Genomic DNA, 18,125 nt, shown 5'->3' on the forward strand with positions numbered 1-18,125 from the left:
CACCATCTTTTTGTTGGGTGTGTGGCTGGTGCGTGGCACACTGGGGCCATCAGCCACTACCCCAATCCACAGCAATAATAACCAATCCCGCCCTGAAGCGCCAGGAGGCAGCGCTCAGCCCTGCTGCGACTATCTCCTGGGCAGGTCTGCCCCAGGGCTGCTGGCAAGCAGCGGAAGGTGCTGCTGGGTCATTGTTAGGGCCCTACCAAATTCACAGTCCATTTTGGTCAATTTCATGGTCGTAGGATTTTAAAAATAATAAATTTCATGATTTCAGCTATTTAAATCTGAAATTTCACAGTGTAATTGTACAGGTCCTGACCCAAAAAGAGTCGGGGGGGGGTCACAAGGTTATTGTAGTGGGGGGTTGCAGTATGCTACACTTACTTCTGTGCTGCTGCTGACGGTGACACTGCTTTCAGAGATGGGCAGCTGGAGCGTGGCGGCTGTTGGCTGGGAGCCCAGCTCTGAAGGCAGAGCTGCAGCCAGCAGCAGTGCAGAAATAAGGATGGCATGGTATGGTATTGCCACCCTTTCTTCTATGCTGCTGCCTGCACAGCGGAGCCCTCAGTCAGCAGCCGTCACTCTCTGGCCACCCAGCTCTGAAGTCAGCAGCGCAGAAGTAAGGATGGCATGGTACGGTATTGCCACCCTTCTGCGCTGCTGCGGGCAGGCTGCTGCCTTCAGAGCTGGGCGCCTGGCCAACAGCTGCTGCTCTCCAGCTGCCCAGCTCTGAAGGCAGCACAGAAGTAAGGGTGGCAACACCGCGACTCCCCCCTAAAATAATCTTATGCGCCCCCCCCGCAACTCCCTTTTGGGTCAGGACCCCGAATTTGAGAGATGCTGGTTTCCCCGTGAAAGCTGTATACTATAACGTAAAAGCACACAACTCTATCCAGATTTCACAGTCCATGAGGCATTTTTCATGGCTGTGATTTTGGTAGGGCCATTGTTTATGTACCAGACATGCTAGCCCCACCCCACCCCCCTCCGTCCAGCAGTGGCTCAGCCAGCCCTGGCCCAGCTCTGTGCGCAGAACACGCCCCTCGCGCGCGCCCCCGCGCGGACAAGGTCTCGCGCCCACTGGCGCGTGTGTAAGAGAAAGGGGGAGTTCGGTGACTATCACCTCGCGTCACGTGACCCGCCCTGCGCGTGCGCGCTGCGGTTCCTGCTCCCGTGACTTTGCTGTGGGGGTTCGCTCGCCTCGCGGCCGGCGCGTGCTCAGCCTCCATTTGCCGGTGCTGGTGCTGAGGGACGATGCGGACGTTGGTGCTGCTGTTCCTCCTGGCGGCGGGGCTGGGCCGGGCCGCGACGGAGCAGGGGGCCCTGCCGGCTAAGAAGCTGCGCATGGCCTACACCACGGGGCCGCTGCTCAAGTTCCAGATCTGGTAAGTGCGCGCTCGCTCGGGCTGCGGCCGGTAGCGTCCCCCCGCCCGGGCCCGGCTCTGGCAGGGCCGCTCCAGGGGTCGCCACTGGCGCGTGCTGCCGGGAATGTCGGGGCCCCGCCCGGGGCAGCGGGCGGCCTTGGAGGAGCCAAGCTCCTCCGCGGGACTCGGCGGTACGCGCTGGGGCAGGGGCCTCCAGCCGCTTCTTCCCCAGCTCCTCCGCTCTGTACACGGGCGTGGGTCCCTGTGCCAAGCCCGAGACCAGCTGGGGGCGAGCGCGGGCGGCGATTGGGCCTCCCGGAGTGTTTCCCGGTTCCCGCGGAGCCCCGGACCCGGTGATTTAGCGCCAGTCCCGAAGGCTGCTGGCCGGAGAAGCCCTGCTCGCTGCGGCGCTAGGAGGCTGCAGACTGCACGGGGAGGTAGCTGTCAGTGAGGGATTTCCAAGCTTTTTCGGTGGCCAGCCTGCTGCTGGGACGGTTTGCCAGGCGGGGGCTAGTCCGACTGCACGGACTGTCTGTCTCTCTTGTGTTTGGAGAGAGGGGGGGTTTATGAGCTCCGTGCTGAGGAGTTTTACAGAGTAAAGAAAATAGCTGAATTGTGTAATATTTTAACTTGCGTTTGCGCGTAGCTATTCTCTTTGTAGTTGATCTTTACAGTAGTGAGACAAATAACTGGGTTTAGATCAGAACATGAATAAAGTTGAGATCCTCTACGTATGCAGTATAGTTTGTGTTGGGACCCAGAATGACTTGCATTTCTTTAATCAGGGTTTAAATCATGGATTTGGTAAGTGATACCTAGAAGAAATCTGAAGACTACAGAGAAGCAATTAATACTCTAGGTCTAAAACCTTAGTAGTACCTCTTTTGAACATCAAATGTTTAATGATGAATTCTTCTGATAGCTGAATCAGTGTTGAATCAATTTTTGTCCTTAGCTTTATGATCTCTGCTTCTTTAAAAGATATGAGTTCTTGTTACATGAATCTCTGGTATATTTTAATGTGGGGCTTTGGGGGTTAATCTTTAATAGTAGTCTCTTAACCCCTTTCACAGCAAGTGTTAATTTAAAAAAAATGTTTCTGCTTTTCAGGACTGTTTTTAAGCTGCTCTTGTGTACTGTGGTTACATCAGCCTAGCAACCCATCACAACTGGGACTCAGAGACAGAACAGTAAATAATTAAACAACAACCAGAAAAACCCCTTCCCTGCTGCCTTAGTGTTTTAAAATAACATAGAGGCACTTTCAGTTTTTTAATGCTATTGCTGGAACTTTATAAATTATAAGTTAACATTGAACAGAGAAAATATCTTACTTTCTCTAGTCCTTGATAGAAATTGAACAATAGTTTGGAAGTTACCTATGCATTTGAATTTATGTAATAGCTAACTTTTGGTTTAATAGAAGAGACATTTCTCTAGAAAGGGTTCATAGAGCACTGTAAGATTAAAACAGAGGTATTAAACAACCACCTCAAGGGCAAAATTCCGCCCAACTTCCTGGCTGTCATCTGTAGGGCATAACTGGATTCTGCAGGATCTGAGCTTTCATTTTAAAAAAATAAGTTACTAACCCTCATGATTGTGGAGAAAATATGAACAGAGTTTAGACAGCTGTGGTTTTGTCTTGAGTCTGCAGACAATGACTCTGATGTGTGCACTTACCTGGCTCAATTATTCTTATTGGGATCTAGGCTCTAAAGATTAATGATGACCCTTCATTTTAGTAACTATCTAATTGCTGATCATTTTATCTGACAGGGAGGTGGGAATTGTGAGTTGATGCCGGAGAGAAAATGCTGAGTGAAGAAAGGAGGGGGGACATAAAAATAGGGAATGGGGAGAAATGTGAGCATCAGGAAGGTAGAGAAAGGGCAGAACAGTGATGGTCCTGAAGGTGAGCATATTTTCCTTCCGAGTGATGTTGAAGAAGTTTTACCAAATAGCTATAAGTTTAGTTACTACATAAAGGACATATTCTACATTTGGGCTTGTTATTAGGAGCTCTGCTGTGAATTGATGGTAGTATTAGCATATATTTAATACTAATGCCCATAGACAATAATTTTAAGAAGGAATTTAACCATTTCCAAAAAATAAGATTTCCACCTTTGAAACTAACTTTTATCCTATGGCTTTTTTGTACATAGTAGGGACATGTCATCAATTTAATCTTATATTTGATGAGCAGACGAGTTTCTAGCCAAACTTCTTTTTTTTTTTTAAAGTCACATCATTTACAGAATATTTAGACTTAATTTTAACATGAAATTGTGATATCTAAGTATTTGTAAAGGTGGTAGCTGCTGAAAGGGAAAACATGTCTTGACAAGATGTAAGTGAAATAGTAGTTTTGAAATACTTGGTTTTAAAACAGGTGTGAAATATCTAAGTTTGTATGTAGTGAACAACTTTGCGAAAGATGCATTTTTATCAGCATACAAAATAGTTTCCCACAAATCAGCAAAGGGTTAGTAACAGAAATAGTACTTCATGTATCATTTAAATAACAGATACATATATTAAATACAGTATTCCAGACTGATGTGTTCCATAGTGCTTCAAACCCCGACAAAAGCTATACTAGGGATCAGAAATAGAGCTATCCTACATCACCACCAAAAATATGCAGGAAAGAGTATACTTTACCTTTGTGTAGTATTGATCATCTCTGATAGGAGAAGATGCCTGTAGCCACGTGTCATAAGTTTTATCAGAACTAGTTATTTTGTCTGATGTCTCTGTTATAGTTATCCTCAAATGCTGCCAGTCTTTGTAAACAGCGTTCAGAGCAGTAGACATCTGCTGTCATTAGCATGCTAGCATTCCGTACTGCACAGTGGTCCCCAAACTTTTCCTTTTGCGCTGCTCTTCTCCTCTTCCCCCCCCCCCCCCGGGTAATAGAATGTGTCCACGCTCCCCTGGGCTGCGACCGGAGTGGCAGCTGGGCTGGGGGGTGGGAGTGGGGGCTGGGGGCAGAGCCAAGGCCGCAGCTGGGCGCAGAGTGGGGCTGGGTGACGCTGTCTTCCTGCCCCATCATGGGGGCTGGCCTAGACCCCACCGCAACAGTCCTCTGTGCCCCTCTGTGGGGGTGTGCCCCACAGCTTGGGGACTACTGCCTGACTGATGCATGCAATGCCATTTCAGCAGGAGGAAAAAATTCCATGTTGGAGTAAGAATGTGCACCCCAAGCCCTTAAAAATTAATGGAGTCGTTTCATATTGGTATTAGTGATTCTATAAAACGCTACAAGTAACAAACTTTAGTCAAATTAATATAGCTCTTCTTAATTTTCTTTCTTACTATTTCTCATGTATTTTCATATATTAATGAGACATGCAATCAGATTTTACCTGAAACTGTTTTTACGTTGTGACATAGGTGTGCATCTTCATAGTTTACTACAGTGCTTCTCAAAGCCGGTTCACCGCTTGTTCAGGGAAAGCCCCTGGCGGTCCGGGCCGGTTTGTTTACCTGCCATGTCCGCAGGTTCGGCCGATCTGGAGCGGTGAACCACGGCCAGTGGGAGCTGTGATCGGCCGAACTTTCTGACACAGCAGGTAAACAAACCGTCCCGGACTGCCAGGGGCTTTCCCTGAACAAGCGGCGGCCCGACTTTGAGAAGCACTGGTTTACTAGACTAAAGTAGCATGTTTGACCCTGTATTCATTATCTAAATTCTTCTCTCCATAATAATTTTTAGTGGACAGTTGTTTCAACATCAGTCTATTCACTTTTAGAATGCTATAACTAAAATTACTTATCTTTGACAGTCTGTGAAACATTGTGCTTAGTTGAAACTACTGGAAATGCAGCAGTGTATCACAGTTTTATAGGAAAGTTCTTTTGTTCAAAGTAAAATCTCAGAGTAAAATCGTGTGCATGCAAATACAATTTTCCTGTCATGACAGATTTTCTTGGTTTGTCAAACAAATAGTTTAATTGTCTTTTTAAGCTATTTTAAATAGTTATTTAGTTTTATGAAGCAAATACCATTAGACTTAGCTTATATATGTCTCAAGGCCAAATAGCTGTTCAAAATATTTAAAATTATAGTTATTTCAATAATGTGTTTTGAATGCTCCTGCTAGCCAATGATTGGGGCATTCCATACAAGTAAAAATAGAGGCTTGTTTTCTACATGGGTCCTGTGACTCTTTTACAGTGGCTCCAGCTATGCTGTGACAGTTCAGAATGTCTGTGACTACTATGGAAGCTTCCCCAACGCCAAGCTTGGTGCTAGATTTAGAAAAGATCCTCTTTAATATATTTCATAGTGTTGTAACATTTATTTATTACAAAGGACATAAAATGCGAAAACTTAGTGTAAACATGCAGTACTGCATATTTTTTTAAAAGGAACTTCTGACTCCTTATGGGTTAACTCTATGCTCCAACAAGAGGATTTCTTGGCACCTGTGGTGTCTCAGATGTGTGCTCTGGAGTGTTTCAGTGAACAAAAACAAACATGAAAGACTCTAAAGTGGGGGTGGGGTGTCTTCATTTGTGCTAAATAATTCCCTTACTGTTTGGTGAGGGGGCATTCATTGCATGTTACTGAAGTTGATGTAATTTTTGTATTTTGTTGGCAGTTCACTGCTAAAAACATCTTTTTTTCAGAGCCCTCCCCCCCCCCCCCCCCCCCCCCCGGGTCTGTTATCTTCATTTTCACTGCTGTGAGCATAGATACTTTCATTTGTAGAAGGTACAGCTGTTTATAACAGGCTGGACTGTCCAAGACAATAATAAAACCATGTTCTTTCTGTTGAATTCTTAGCCTCTGTTCTACATCTTAAAGAAGCAAGAGAAGGATATGGTCAGGCAATTCAACATACAGTAACTCCTCGCTTAACGTTGTAGTTATGTTCCTGAAAAATGCGACTTTGAGCTAAACGATGTTAAGCGAATCCAATTTCCCCATAAGAATGAATGTAAAGGGGGGGGGGGTGTTAGTTTTTTGTCTGGTGAAATTTTTTTTCCTGGAACCTATTTTATATATATATTTATATACACACAGTATAAATTTTAAACAAACAATTTAATACTGTACACAGCTATGATGATTGTGAAGCTTGGTTGAGGTGGTGAAGTCGGAGGGTGGGATATTTCCCAAGGGGTGCCTTACTGCTAAATGATGAACTAGCATTCGGCCGAGCCCTCAAGGGTTAACACGTTGTTAATGTAGCCTCATACTCTACAAGGCAGCACAAATGGAGGGCGGGGAGACAGTATGGGAGACAGAGACACACACCCTGTGTGTGTGTGTCTGAGAGAGAGAGAGAGATGCACTGACCCCACTCTAGGTATATTGCCTTTAAAAAGATCAGGAAGTTGAGACAGCAGCTGCGGCCAGCAAGCTCTCTCCGTCTTGAGCCCTGTCATGTTCCCACCCTGCTCTATATGGAGAAGGGGTAAGTGGGGACAGGAGCAGGGGGGAGGAGGGACACCCTGACATTAGCCCTCATCTTCCCCCCCCCCCCAATCCTGCACAGCAAGCAGGAGGCTTCCGGGAGCAGCTCCAAGGCAGAGGGCAGGAGCAGCACATGGCAGTGGGGGGAGGGACAGCTGAACTGCCCGCAATTGATAGCCTGCTGGGCGGCTGCCACACAGGGAACTTAGGGAAGTGGGGAACTCATAGGGAGGATGCCGGTCCACCCTGGTTCCAAGCCCTCACCAGCTAGCTGCAACGGGCTGCTCTTCCTGCAAGCAGTGGACAAAGCAGGCGGCTGCCAAACAACGTTATAAGGGAGCATTGCGCAACTTTAAACAAGCATGTTCCCTAATTGATCAGCAAGGTAGCAACGAAACAATGTTAACCAGGACGACTTTAAATGAGGAGTTGCTGTATAAGCTAGTAGCAAAGTACTACTGATTTATTATGTTATTTTGTCTCAGAGTGCTGGAGACATCACATCAGGTCATGCTGCTACAAATTCTGTCCTCTTGTTGTCATTGGAAGCATTCTCTTCATTATACCATGACCCCTTCAGCCAACTTCCAAATTGCTTTCCAGTGTGGCACATTTGAGTGTATATCTCACAGCATTAAAGGTATCTAACAGACTTCTTACATAGGAAGCTGTCGTGTTGGAAGCTGGGAGGAAATCAGATTGCAGTGATGCTGTTGTAAAAATGTAGAGTTGTTAATTGACCCTGAAATCTCTTAATATTAAACTCATGTTGGCCTATCCTGAGTATAATAGCACAGTACGTTGAAAATAGGTATGGCATGTGAAATCAGTGTCTGAACTTCCAAAATAATCAGTTTTGTTTAATCACAAACCACTTTATTTTTTCTTGGTACAATAGATATTAGTTTTCTAATTCAGAACATTCATAAATTATTTGGGAATGTATTGTCAATATCAGCTGTGCAGTGAATTTGCCAACAGTGTTTGAGATTTAATGACAATGATTGTAATACACTTCTTACAAAAAGAAACTTCCTTGAGAGCACTTTCCTCCAAGTACTGTCAGTCACAAAAAAAAAAAAAAGTTGCTTGTTTGTACCTCAGCAAAGGACATTCTCCTCTTTATGCTGGTAGTGTGAAGCTCATGACTGTTAGAGACCGTAATATTAAATAGCTAGACAGCTTTTTACTGAAGTCTTCATTCAAGATTTTTGGCTGAAATCTGAAAGTAGAAAACAATCTTTGTCTTACTTAACCACTTTTAACATATTTCTGCTTAAATTGACTGATGAGAGCAGGATAAAGTATCAATTTAGGGTTTTGCTGTAGCCTCAGCTGAATGAATGATAATTGTCTTGATTGGCATGACTGTCTGATGAAGGTGATCCAGTATAAGGCTCTTAAGTGAACGTTTACCAATATCTATTTCTGAGTTCACTTGTAAGGTGTAAATATCTTTTTTTGCTGGGACACAGTCTATTAAGTGGTAAAAAATTGTTAAAGTAGTATTTCACTCTAAATGATCACGAGAACTTGTGGAGAGTTTGTGTGTGTGTGTGTATATATGTATATATGCCCCACCATCTGTCAGTATAAACATTTGTCCAAAGTTACACTGTTAATAATGTCGTCCCCCCCCCCCAGTGTTTCCTGAGGTTACAGGCGGGTGTTTGAGGAGTACATGCGGGTTATTAGCCAGCGGTACCCAGACATCCGCATTGAAGGGGAAAACTACCTTCCGCAACCTATATATAGGTAAGTATATAACTTGTCTGCTTATAAACTAGTAGAATTAACCTGTAATGGCTGTATGTACAATTTGTACATATCTCTCAAAGTAGAACAGTTTAAAAAAGTGTGGGTTAATTTTTTAAGGTATTAAAATAGTCTCTTGTAAAGACCTTCATATGGAAAGTGAAAGAATTTCCCCTCTCATTTCTAAATCAGATTTAAAGAAAAGAAACTGGGATATATTCTCCCTTGGCAGATGATCCTTGTGTGAATATTGGACAAAAACAAAAACAAAAAATTACATCCGTCTGTACCATAATACTTGAGGGCAGATTAAATTAATTGTAGCCAAAATTCACCTTTGCTCCACGATGATGTCCCTGGACATTAGTTCACATCATCTATCTCTTTTGTAGCTCACCTGTTTGTACATATTTACATAATGTTGCATAATATACATATCAGGCTACACTGGGAATGGAGAAGTAGATTTTAAAATTAGTTTTCTTGTGACTTTATCATAAACAGGAGAATTTCTTTAAACATAATTTAAAACCTGGTGGTGAGGAAATAAATGAAAATGATTCTTATTTTTTTATTCAGTTGTTTACAGGCTAGAAAACGAATGTTGGTGTAAAGGTACTGCAGTGGTTACTGGACCACTTACATGTCCAATTGCCTTTTGCAGAAATGTTACCAGTTGTAATGAGGCAAAATAAATATTGCAGAAGATTTTTAAAATCTTTAGTGACTTTACAGACAGAATTTTAAAGTTACATTGTTCTCTGCATGTGGGTTTAACCCCCTCGTGGTGAATTATAGGTTTTTATGTACTCATTGAGAGAACACAGTTCAAGTGGATGTATTTGAGCATGGGTCATTGAAGACATTCTTCTGAAATATGATAGAAGACTGAGTACATTTGCCAGTGTAAGATATTAGGCAAACTGTCAAATACAAATATCAGTTGTATTTATCCTTGTACTTTATTAAATATACTACATCTTTAAAATGGCACCCAGACGGTATGCTATGTCTGTTATATGTTTTTTTTAAATGAAAAACATTCTAATTTTGCTCTTCTGGATGATCTTAAAAGCTATATATTTTACAAATGGGTGTGGCATTACGTTCTATAAAATTTCTGGTTATACACTATGAAAATAATTCTAATTGGAGTGATTTTGACTCTAAAGTGGCGAAGTATTAACTAAATATCGCCTTAGTGACTGTTGTCTTTCCTTTTGATAGACACATAGCATCCTTCCTGTCAGTCTTCAAACTAGTATTAATAGGCTTAATAATTGTCGGCAAGGATCCCTTCGCTTTCTTTGGCATGCAAGCTCCAAGTATCTGGCAGTGGGGCCAAGAAAATAAGGTACATCATTTCCTTTTCTTTAAGAGCAACTTTCTGGTGGTAGGGGCTGACTTTAGTGTGACTTGTATGGAAGTGCTTGGAAGCTGTTGCAATATCTGTATTCAGCTTGTTTGTACACTGCAGGTGTTTAAGATACAAATATCTAAAATCTTTATTGAGGAGTATCTACATTTACTTGACAAATGGAAGGATATTCTAATTGCTCTTAACAATGGTTAGGGCCCTACCAAATTCACGGCCATGAAAAATGTGTCACAGAGTGTGAAATCTGGTCTTCTGTGTGCTTTTACCCCTTATTATACAGATTTCATAGGGGAGACCAGCGTTTCTGAAATTGGGGGCCCTGACCCAAAAGGGAATTGCAGGGGGGTTGCAAGATTATTTTAGGGGGGTCGTGGAGTTGCCACCCTTACTTCTACACTGCCTTCAGAGCTGGGTGGCTGGAGAACAGTGGCTGCTGACTGAGGGCCCAGCTCTGCAGGCAGCAGTGCAGAAGAAAGGGTGGCAATACCGTACCATGCCATCCTTGTGTGCTGCTACTGCTGGTGACTCTGCCTTCAGAGCTCGGCTCCCAGCCAGCAGCCACTGCTCTCCAGCTGCTCTGCTCTGAAGGCAGCGCTGCCACCAGCAGCAACATAGAAGTAAGAGTAGCAGTACCGCAGCGCCCCCCTCCCCCCCCCCACAGTAACCTTGTGACTCCCCCTCCACTCACACTCCTTTTTGGGTCAGGACCCCTACAATTACAACCCCATGAAATTTCAGATTGAAATAGCTGAAAACATGAAAATTACAATTTTAAAAATCCTATGACTGTATTGACCAAAATGGACCATGAATTTGGTAGGGCCCTATCAATGGTGCTTGGTTTTGTTGTCATAGATCCAGATTTGATTGCTGATCTTTTGCTTCCTAGACTGATAATATGGTAAAAGGAGCACCTAAAGATAAAGATTTAGCATTGACTGCTTACAAAGGGAGTCTTTACCAGTCAGTAAGGAGTAATTTTTACATAGTCACTGCGAGTAGAATCACAGTTTTAAAATGTATGGATTAATTTTTTTAAGGTGTTACTCCTGTTTTTCCTTTAGCATTGACTCCTGGCTATTTGTTTGTTAGTTCTTATTAACACTTCTATTAATTTTTTAGAAAAGTGAGACCTCTATTTGAACTTCAGAATATTCTTTCTTCTTTTGTAGAAGATGCCCTGAATGCTTTTAGGGAAACTTTCATTACTGATGAGATGAATATCCCTCAGAATCAATCCTAAAATGACACTGTTCTTTTCATAATAGTTCTTTCTTAAACTGGCCGTTCTTGGAAGTGATTGATTAACTCCAACTCTAAAGAGTCCCTCTAATTTAAAAAAAAAAAATTTGAGAAACTTAATCTGTGTTATACTTTAAGGGCAGCGCTTTAACGTGGCTTTTGTAGTCACAGCAGAGTGCAGGGAGAGAGCTCTCCTGGTGCTGTGAAAAAACCACCTCCACAAGAGATGTAGCTCCCAGCGCTGGTGCACTGTCTACTCTGGCGCTTTACAGCGCTGAAACTTGCTGTGCTCAGGGGTGTGTTTTTTTTCACACCCCTGAGCGAGAAAGTTGCAGCGCTGTAAATTGCCAGTGTAGACAAGCCCTAAGGCTGTTGTAATTTAACACATCTTTAAATATTGAGTTAATTATGGTGCAGCAAACCTCAAACTTAACTATCTATGAAGTAGATATGAATTAGCAGTCAGTTGAACATATGGAAATACTAGAGAACTTAGAATCATAGAATATCAGGGTTGGAAGGGACCTCAGGAGGTCATCTAGTCCAACCCCCTGCTCAAAGCAGGACCAATTCCCAACTAAATAGAATCATAGATTGATTGACAAAACTAGCGGAACCAATACAATAGTGGATTCAGCTGTCCTGCACAATAGCCTGACCTTGGTAATGGCTTCACCAAGAAATTACTGGGTGTTTTATTGGTCTGAATATGTCTCATGCGCTAAGTCCATTGGTTCCTGGTTACCAGTGTGAACAGACTGGTGTTTAATACTTAATATGAAAAGTTAAAACTATAAATAAATATAGTAGCTATGACATCTCCCAATGCTATGTTGCTGAAGATTGCATCATTTGATCCTTGGTGTATAATGCCAAAAGAGAATTTAAGAGAGTTGTGTGGAAGGAACAACGCTAGAAGGGTTCTCCCCCTCCCCCCCCCCCCAATTCAATCAGTAACTTACACCACTACTGTTTTATCTATCAAAGGTATCATATATTTAGGCACAGAATATTTGTTTCTGGCTACTCAGATTATTGTGGAGAACACTTCTATAAATCCTTTCACTGGTTTTTCGTGTAAACGCTGTTAAAATTGTACATCTACCTTCTGGCTCTGCAGAATGTGAATGGTTTTCTTAAAGTAGGTACATCTTAGTTTATAGTACACTTGAAAATGAAACCTTAAGAATCAAGTGGTTCGATATTACTTCAATGTTGAACTTCCAGAGTAGCAAGAAAATGTTTTACAAACTATTATTTAGATTAGGAAGCAAGGAAGATAATAAACAGCTATGTGACTTTAAACTTGTTTGAGAGAGTGCAAATGAACAACTGAAAAGGTTTTGATCACAGTTGAAAAGGTTTTAGTTTGTAAAGATGTAGCATGGTTCACAAGACCTCATTGTCTCTGAAATTCACACTAATTCTTTATTGGTTCTAGGTCTATGCTTGTATGATGGTTTTCTTCCTGAGCAATATGATCGAGAACCAATGTATGTCAACAGGTGCATTTGAAATAACTTTGAATGGTGAGTTTTGAGTGTTGTTTGAAGGAATTGCTTTGTGTACACTATACATTATGCTATATAATACAAGAATTCTCCAAGGCTACCAGCCTCTCCTGTCCCTCCTAAATGAAATAATGATGGAGCAAATCAGATAAAGCAGTTACCTGTGAAATTTGTGGATCTTAAATCTTTAACATATTGAATAACTACTGTCTGTAGGTTGAATAAGGTGGTTCTTATTTGCCTGTCATCTTGAAGCTCACCTGGGGGAAACTCATTATTAAAAGTGAACTAAATGCTGCTTTTAACTAAACATAAAGAAGAGAGATACTAGATTACTAACAAGACATACATGTCGACTTAAAACTGCGTATTTAAAAACACAATAATAAAAACTTAAGCTTTCCTTTAGTGGTGAGTCATTACTCTAAAATCCCCTTTGGGAATGGTGAGTGCTCTTTCTTACACAAGCACTGTGTGATGAGACATAGGTGATACTGGTTAGCCAGGGAAGAAATGGAGAGGGAGTTGTCTGCTTTCTCTTCTGTGGGTTCATGTCTCTTCTCTTTGCAAATATGTCTCAGACCTGAGCTATTTCTGCGTCTGGATTCTCAGCAACTACTACTGGATTAATAGTGCCCATTTTCATCTGCAGCAGTCCTGGAGCTTGCAATCTTTCCTTTCTGATTTGGACCTCCAAATAATGATTCCTTTCTATTGCATTAATCTAACCAGGAGGTGACATTCTACTGACAGCTGCCATTGCAGACCTGCCACAAGCTTAATGCCGTGCAGAATTCAGTGGCCTGTTTCTTTTGTGGATCTGGCCACTATAATACGCACGTAATGCCAAGGCTGTGTGGTTTTGTACTGGCTTCATAACTGCATCAGAATGAAGTTCATGGTTGTTATTTGAGTGCACTGGAAAATTTCTACTTGAAACTGCTTGCATGTAATGTTGCATCATGATAGCTAAAATTGACTGTACTATTCCTGTCAGTTTTTGCATTAGAACTGATGGCAGAGCCTTCATGGGAAAGGATCTTCACCTTTGTTCAGTCAGGCTTTTGACTTATTACTATTACGTGTGGGAGTGATCATTACTGTTGTCATACATAGCCGATAAATTGTATTTTTAACTGTAAGGTGGCCAGGTGCTAATGTGATGAGTGCCATAGAAATAGTTGAGTGAGTAAATGAACAAAAACCTGCCAACGCCAGAGCTGAAGGTTGTGTTTATCCTAAAATAGCTACTCCTGAGGGCATTCTGCACCAAAAAAATTAAAATTCTCCACACAATATTTTAAAATTCCACAAGTTTTATTTGTCAATAAATAAATGCAGAGGCTCCAGCATGGCAGTGGGGAGCACAGGCTACTGGCTACATGAACGTGGGAGATCACCCTGCAGCCCCCCCACCCCAGGACATGGACTCAGTGGTGAGGCTTCACCCATCCCTGACACAGCACAAGGCCTGTCCCTGTCCCAGAAACACCCTCTGTGCCAGGATTCTGTGTGGAATAATCTGGGTGCAGGCAGCCCTCTGGGGGATCTACATGTGGGGGGGGATCTGGATGCACAAAGGCTTGTTGAGGGGGTTCCAGGTGATGGGGCAATGGGACTCTGCAGGGGCTTCCAGGTGAAGGTTGTTGGGACTCAGTGGGGTGGTCTGGGTGCAGCTAGTTGGCGGTCAGTGGCGTGGGGTGGCTAAGGGTCGGAGTTTGAGTGCAGGGAGCTCAGTGGGGGGTGGTCTGGGTGCGGGGGTGGGGGTCTGGATGCAAGGGGGCTCCAGATGCAGGGATTGAGAATCAGTGGGGTGGGGTTTGGGTATGGAGGGCTAGGGGGATTCTGGATGTACCGGGTGAGGTTTGGCAGGGGTGTCTGGTATGGGAAGTCCAGATGCACAGGGGTTGGGTGGATGGGGGGAGCAGCTCTCTGTACAGTGACCCCTCACTCCACAGCTTAGGGGTGATGGGGGGCAGGAAGCAAGGGAGGATGCTGAGCTACTAGTAGCTGATCCCGGCTCAGGGTAGGAGCCACTGGCTGGGGTGTCCCTAGCCCTGCGGTGATTTACCTCTCCGCTGGGTGCTCTGGTACCTGCACTGCTAGGGAGTGGGGCGTGACTGCTCTTGTACGCTCCCTGTCAGAAAGTCATTTTTCTATGAGGAAGTAAAGAAATCTGCTGGGAACGTGAATTCTGCACACGCGCAGTGGTGCAGAATTCCCCCAGGAATAAATACCTGATGGCATTACTGACCACTAAAACTATTCAGGAAATGTGCGACGTGTTACAGGATAAACAGCCTTCCGTCTTGCTCCTGGCAAGTACAAGCCTTTTCGTTCAACCTTAAACAGATTATAGGCTTACAGAAATGAGTTGAAAGCTGATCAGACCAACAAGATTTAAGCCTCAGCTATGGTTGAAAGACCCAAAAATCTAAATTGCACCCATGTCCAGGGGAGGGAGGGAATCTATTAGTAGCTGAGGACAGCAAGGGTGTGGATATTTTTGACTGAATCCTTATGGTACCTTTTTAAGCAAGGAGCCTAGTGCTTACCCTTAATCATTTGGGATGCAGCGTGCTTTACTTTATTTTAATACGTCCAAAGGCTTGCAGCAATTCTTGTTCCAGATAACTTCCTGAATATAAGACCAAACTGTTGCTAAACTTCCTGGGTCTTTATTAGATGACTACAGGTTTTCGTATTACTTCTAATTGATTGTGTGCATTTTCCTTTTTTGTGTTAGATGTTCCAGTGTGGTCTAAGCTGGAGTCTGGTCACCTTCCTTCCATGCAGCAGCTGGTCCAAATTCTTGATAATGAAATGAAACTCAATGTGCACATGGAGTCAATGCACCATCATCGATCATAGCCCCATCTAGCAGCACTGAAAACTTCTTGTAAGTGAGTGGGTGTGGTGGGTTTTTGTTTTGTTTTTTTGTGTGTGCTACAGTCACTAGCTACCTGATGAATTAGCAGTGCAAAGGATTGTATGGTAAATGACTGTTCAAGCCAAAGATCCTATTGAGCAGAATAGTCAGGCCACTGTTCAGGAGTTTCTGATCCAAAAACTATTCAGGTGAGTTGTAATTTAGCATTTGAGTAGAGCTGTGAAGCGATTAAAAAAATTAATCACACTTAATCGCGCGATTAAACAATAGAATACCATTTATTTAAATATTTTTGGATGTTTTCTACATTTTCAAATATATTGATTTCAATTATAACACATAATACAAAGTGTACAGTGCTCACTTTATATTTTTGGTTACAAATATTTGTGCTGTTTTAAAAAAAAAAAAAGTATTTTTCAATTCACCTAATACAAGTACTGTAGGACAATCTCTTTATCATGAAAGTTAAACTTACAAATGTAATTATGTATGAAAAAATAACTGCATTCAAAAACTGCAATTAATCGTGATTACTTTTTTTTTTTTTTTTTTTTTGAGTTAATCAGTGTGAGTTAACTGCGATTAATGGACAGCCCTACATTTTAGTGTAATATAACTTTTACATAACACTTCATGATAATGCAAGCTAAAGATTTACCTTATGACAGTAAGAAGGAAATTCTCCTATTTCTGTAACATGAACAGATTTCTGTGATGGAACAAAAAACCCTTAGTTGATTCTACTATGCACAAAAAATCCTATAAAATGAAGGAAATCACACAGACTCAGAAATGTTGCCCTTTAAATGGACAATGATTTTCACGTCAGTCTATTGCCAAAAGCTTTAGAGAGTACCTAGCACTCATTCTGTTTGGTGGTTGACCCAGGCCAACTCCATCTCCTCTTGCCATTGCACTGCTGCTGGTTCTGTCAGCCCTTGGGAAGGGGAGGGTTCCCGCTGTGAATGTGTGCTGGGCTGGGGGCTCGGGCTGTCAGCCCTGGGGTATGGCGGGCATGGGGTTGACAGTTGGGAGCCCTGCCTCTGAGCTCAGGCTCCTTCATCACTGTCCCCCAATCCTTCACTGGGAGGTGGCAGCAGAGCTCCCAGATGTCAGCTAACAGGTGATGTAAGTAACGCAGTATCTACACAGACACTGTGTCACCTTAGCTACATTGACCTAAGCACTATGTTTCTCACAAAGGTGGAGTTATTAGGTCGATATAGTGGGCGACTTGCATCAGCAGGAGCACCATTGTAGTGTAGACACTTACATAGGTCAATGTAAGCTATCTTACGTCAATCTAACTCTGTCGTGTAGACCAGGCCGAAGGTAGGTTTTATTGTACTATACTGTTTCTGGCTATACACTTTTTCTTGTTCTTTAACTAGATTTTGGTTAAATGTCCCAATTAAAGGTCTTCCATAACCACCCTCTGGAAATGATTCTGCAGTAAGTTCCTCTGTTAGAAAGACTTGCCTGCTTTTTCAGCCTTAATTTTTCCTTTCCTCAACTTAATCCCAGTACTCCTAGTTATATCCCCTGTACCTTCCTGTGTAGTTCCTTTCCCTTTTTAGTGTTTACATTTATCATATATTTATGGACAATGTCCCCCTCACACCATTTTGTCACTTAACTGAATTATACACATGTATTTCTAATATTGGTTGAGTAGGCTCTGGAGTCACATAGGTTTTCTCCATAGTTCAGGATTGAAGATGTTCAGACTTGCAACAGTGTGTACAAGTGCATCATGAAAACAACTTGCCATTGTTTTTATTGTTTTGACCTAATTGTCCACTGATACAATGTTTTTTCTCACTGTATTTTCAGCCATTAAGTGACACTTTCCCAAAGGCAGCGTGACTGAAACCCATGAAGGCCTGTACTGAAGACAGCAAGCTGTTAGTGCAGACTGGATGCACTCTTTTCAGTCATGTTGTACCTCCTGAAAAAACCTTAATGCAAGACATCTTTCAGTGCTGGCATGTTTCCAAATACTGCACAGTCATGGAGTGCAATAATACTGTATAGTTTTTTTAAGAGTTAAGTCAACCAGTTCATAGCTAAACAATGCAGGCATTACTAACTGTAACTTTTGTTTTATATTCATGTGTCACACAATGGAAGATTGAGTTATCTTTTTTTCTTGGAAAAAGTTTGTCTAATCTGTTGTAATTTTATATGAATATGTTCTTTTTGTAGATTAAAATGGAATTATAGGAATACTGATTTATTCCTAAACTGTTTTAAAGAGACAGTTTCTTATCAAACATCTCTAATTTGGTTATGTCAGGTTTGTATATTTTTCAAAATATATTGCAGAGTGAACAGTGCATTATAAATTATATGAACAAAGCTATATGCAGAGTAATTACCACTTCTGTGATTTCAGGAAAAACTAAAAGACCAACTGCTTCTCAAATTGTATTTTCCAGCTCAAGAGTTTTCCCTTGACCAGTCTATAGAATTGAAAAGCTGGGCCTTTATATGTCCTAAATATAAACTAAGCAAATTAATTTAAATAAAGAGTTTTCATTTACTGTGTGAA

At 42.3% G+C, this 18,125-nt stretch overlaps 1 protein-coding gene across 1 annotated transcript; it reads left to right on the forward strand.

The window, feature by feature from the left end:
* Positions 1-1,157: 1,157 nt before the first annotated feature.
* Positions 1,158-18,125, forward strand: SELENOT (selenoprotein T). Its single transcript, XM_026649995.2, has 6 exons — positions 1,158-1,388; positions 8,440-8,550; positions 9,778-9,904; positions 12,612-12,699; positions 15,428-15,580; positions 17,408-18,125. The coding sequence occupies exons 1-5, from the start codon at positions 1,258-1,260 to the stop codon at positions 15,550-15,552; spliced, it is 582 nt and encodes a 193-aa protein (XP_026505780.1). The 5' UTR covers positions 1,158-1,257; the 3' UTR covers positions 15,553-15,580; positions 17,408-18,125.

The sequence above is a fragment of the Terrapene carolina genome, unplaced genomic scaffold (assembly GCF_002925995.2).
Source record: "Terrapene carolina triunguis isolate 2854851 unplaced genomic scaffold, T_m_triunguis-2.0 Scaffold88, whole genome shotgun sequence".
NCBI classification, from domain to species: domain Eukaryota; kingdom Metazoa; phylum Chordata; order Testudines; family Emydidae; genus Terrapene; species Terrapene triunguis.